The 1231-nt window shown below is 26.9% G+C and overlaps 1 protein-coding gene across 1 annotated transcript; it reads left to right on the forward strand.

Annotated features, from left to right (window-relative positions):
• Positions 1-484: 484 nt before the first annotated feature.
• On the forward strand, positions 485-1101 carry LOC109862838 (putative nuclease HARBI1; the record flags this gene model as incomplete). Its single annotated transcript, XM_020442988.1, has 3 exons — positions 485-629; positions 725-823; positions 923-1101. Coding segments are annotated over 3 exons (423 nt in total), but the record flags the coding sequence as incomplete, so codon positions are not given.
• Between the last annotated feature and the right edge of the window lie 130 nt (positions 1102-1231).

Consider the following 1231-nt stretch of genomic DNA (forward strand, 5'->3'; position numbering starts at 1 on the left):
TAAAAAAAAACATTCTATATATTGAAAAATATTGTGAAAACATTTACTAAGTATAAAATGATGTTTATATAATATTCTCAAGATATTGATATACTATTATAAAATATTGTGATAATATCTCTAGATTATTATATAAACATCAATTTTTTGATTAGACTAATATTTTAAAAACATTTTTATAATATTTTAAGGATAATAAAATAAAATTCCAGAGGATATNATTTGAAGTAGACATATAACTATGTATATTCACACTCTAAGAATGTTTAAACAATATTATTTAATTAAATAATAATATTAGAATATTATGTTTAATATTCCGAAAATACTCTCAGAATATTACTTGATATTAAATAATATTATGTGCTTATAGGGAAGATACTATAAATACTCTTGGTAAACTAATTATGAATATNGCAATCCATTCAAGTCTGTTAGTTAATGATGAATGGTACATTAACTTAATAGTTTTGTGATTTTTTAGGTTTCCGATTATGAAGGTAAAATTTTAACGGTAAATGCTGCTCATGGTGGAAGAACACATGATGCTAGAGTNTGGCGATCATCTCGTGTATCCAACCATTTAGAAGAGAAGTATAATGCAGGACTAAGAGATGCTTGGCTTTTAGGTAACAATGTATTTTNGTAGTTTAGTATTTTTTCACTTTCTGACTTAGTATTATTATTTTTCAGCGTATAATAAATTCCATTGTTTTGTTTACAGGTGATAGTGCGTATCCATTATTGCCATATTTAATGACACCGATACGTGACGTACCTGAAGGAACGCCATCAGCAAGATATACACAGTGTCTTGTCAGAAGTTGCAGGTATGATTGATATTATGTATTATCAAGTATATATATAATGTATACATTAATCACGATAAGTGTAAATATTGCATACATATTTTTAATTTTAGCTCGGATAGTGAATGCTGCCTGTGTTTTGCACAATATAGCTNTGCAATGGAGACTTCCAGAGCCCGAGCTATTTTATGATGAAATTGATGAAGAACAGCCAAGAATAATCNAAGATCTGGCTGTGGAAACTGGTGAAGAAGTTCGTGAACGAATTATCAACATTTTCAGAATTAAGTGATTACACATATACCTGTGACAAAAATAGAATTACTAATATTAGTAATCTAATATCAGTATATAAGGGTTTTTTAATATATTTTTGTAAGATAGAGTATAAATTTATAAATGTAATGCGCAAGTAAATGTAG

The sequence above is a fragment of the Pseudomyrmex gracilis genome, unplaced genomic scaffold (genome assembly GCF_002006095.1).
Source record: "Pseudomyrmex gracilis isolate BER0280 unplaced genomic scaffold, ASM200609v1 scaffold_2467, whole genome shotgun sequence".
Lineage (NCBI taxonomy): Eukaryota > Metazoa > Arthropoda > Insecta > Hymenoptera > Formicidae > Pseudomyrmex > Pseudomyrmex gracilis.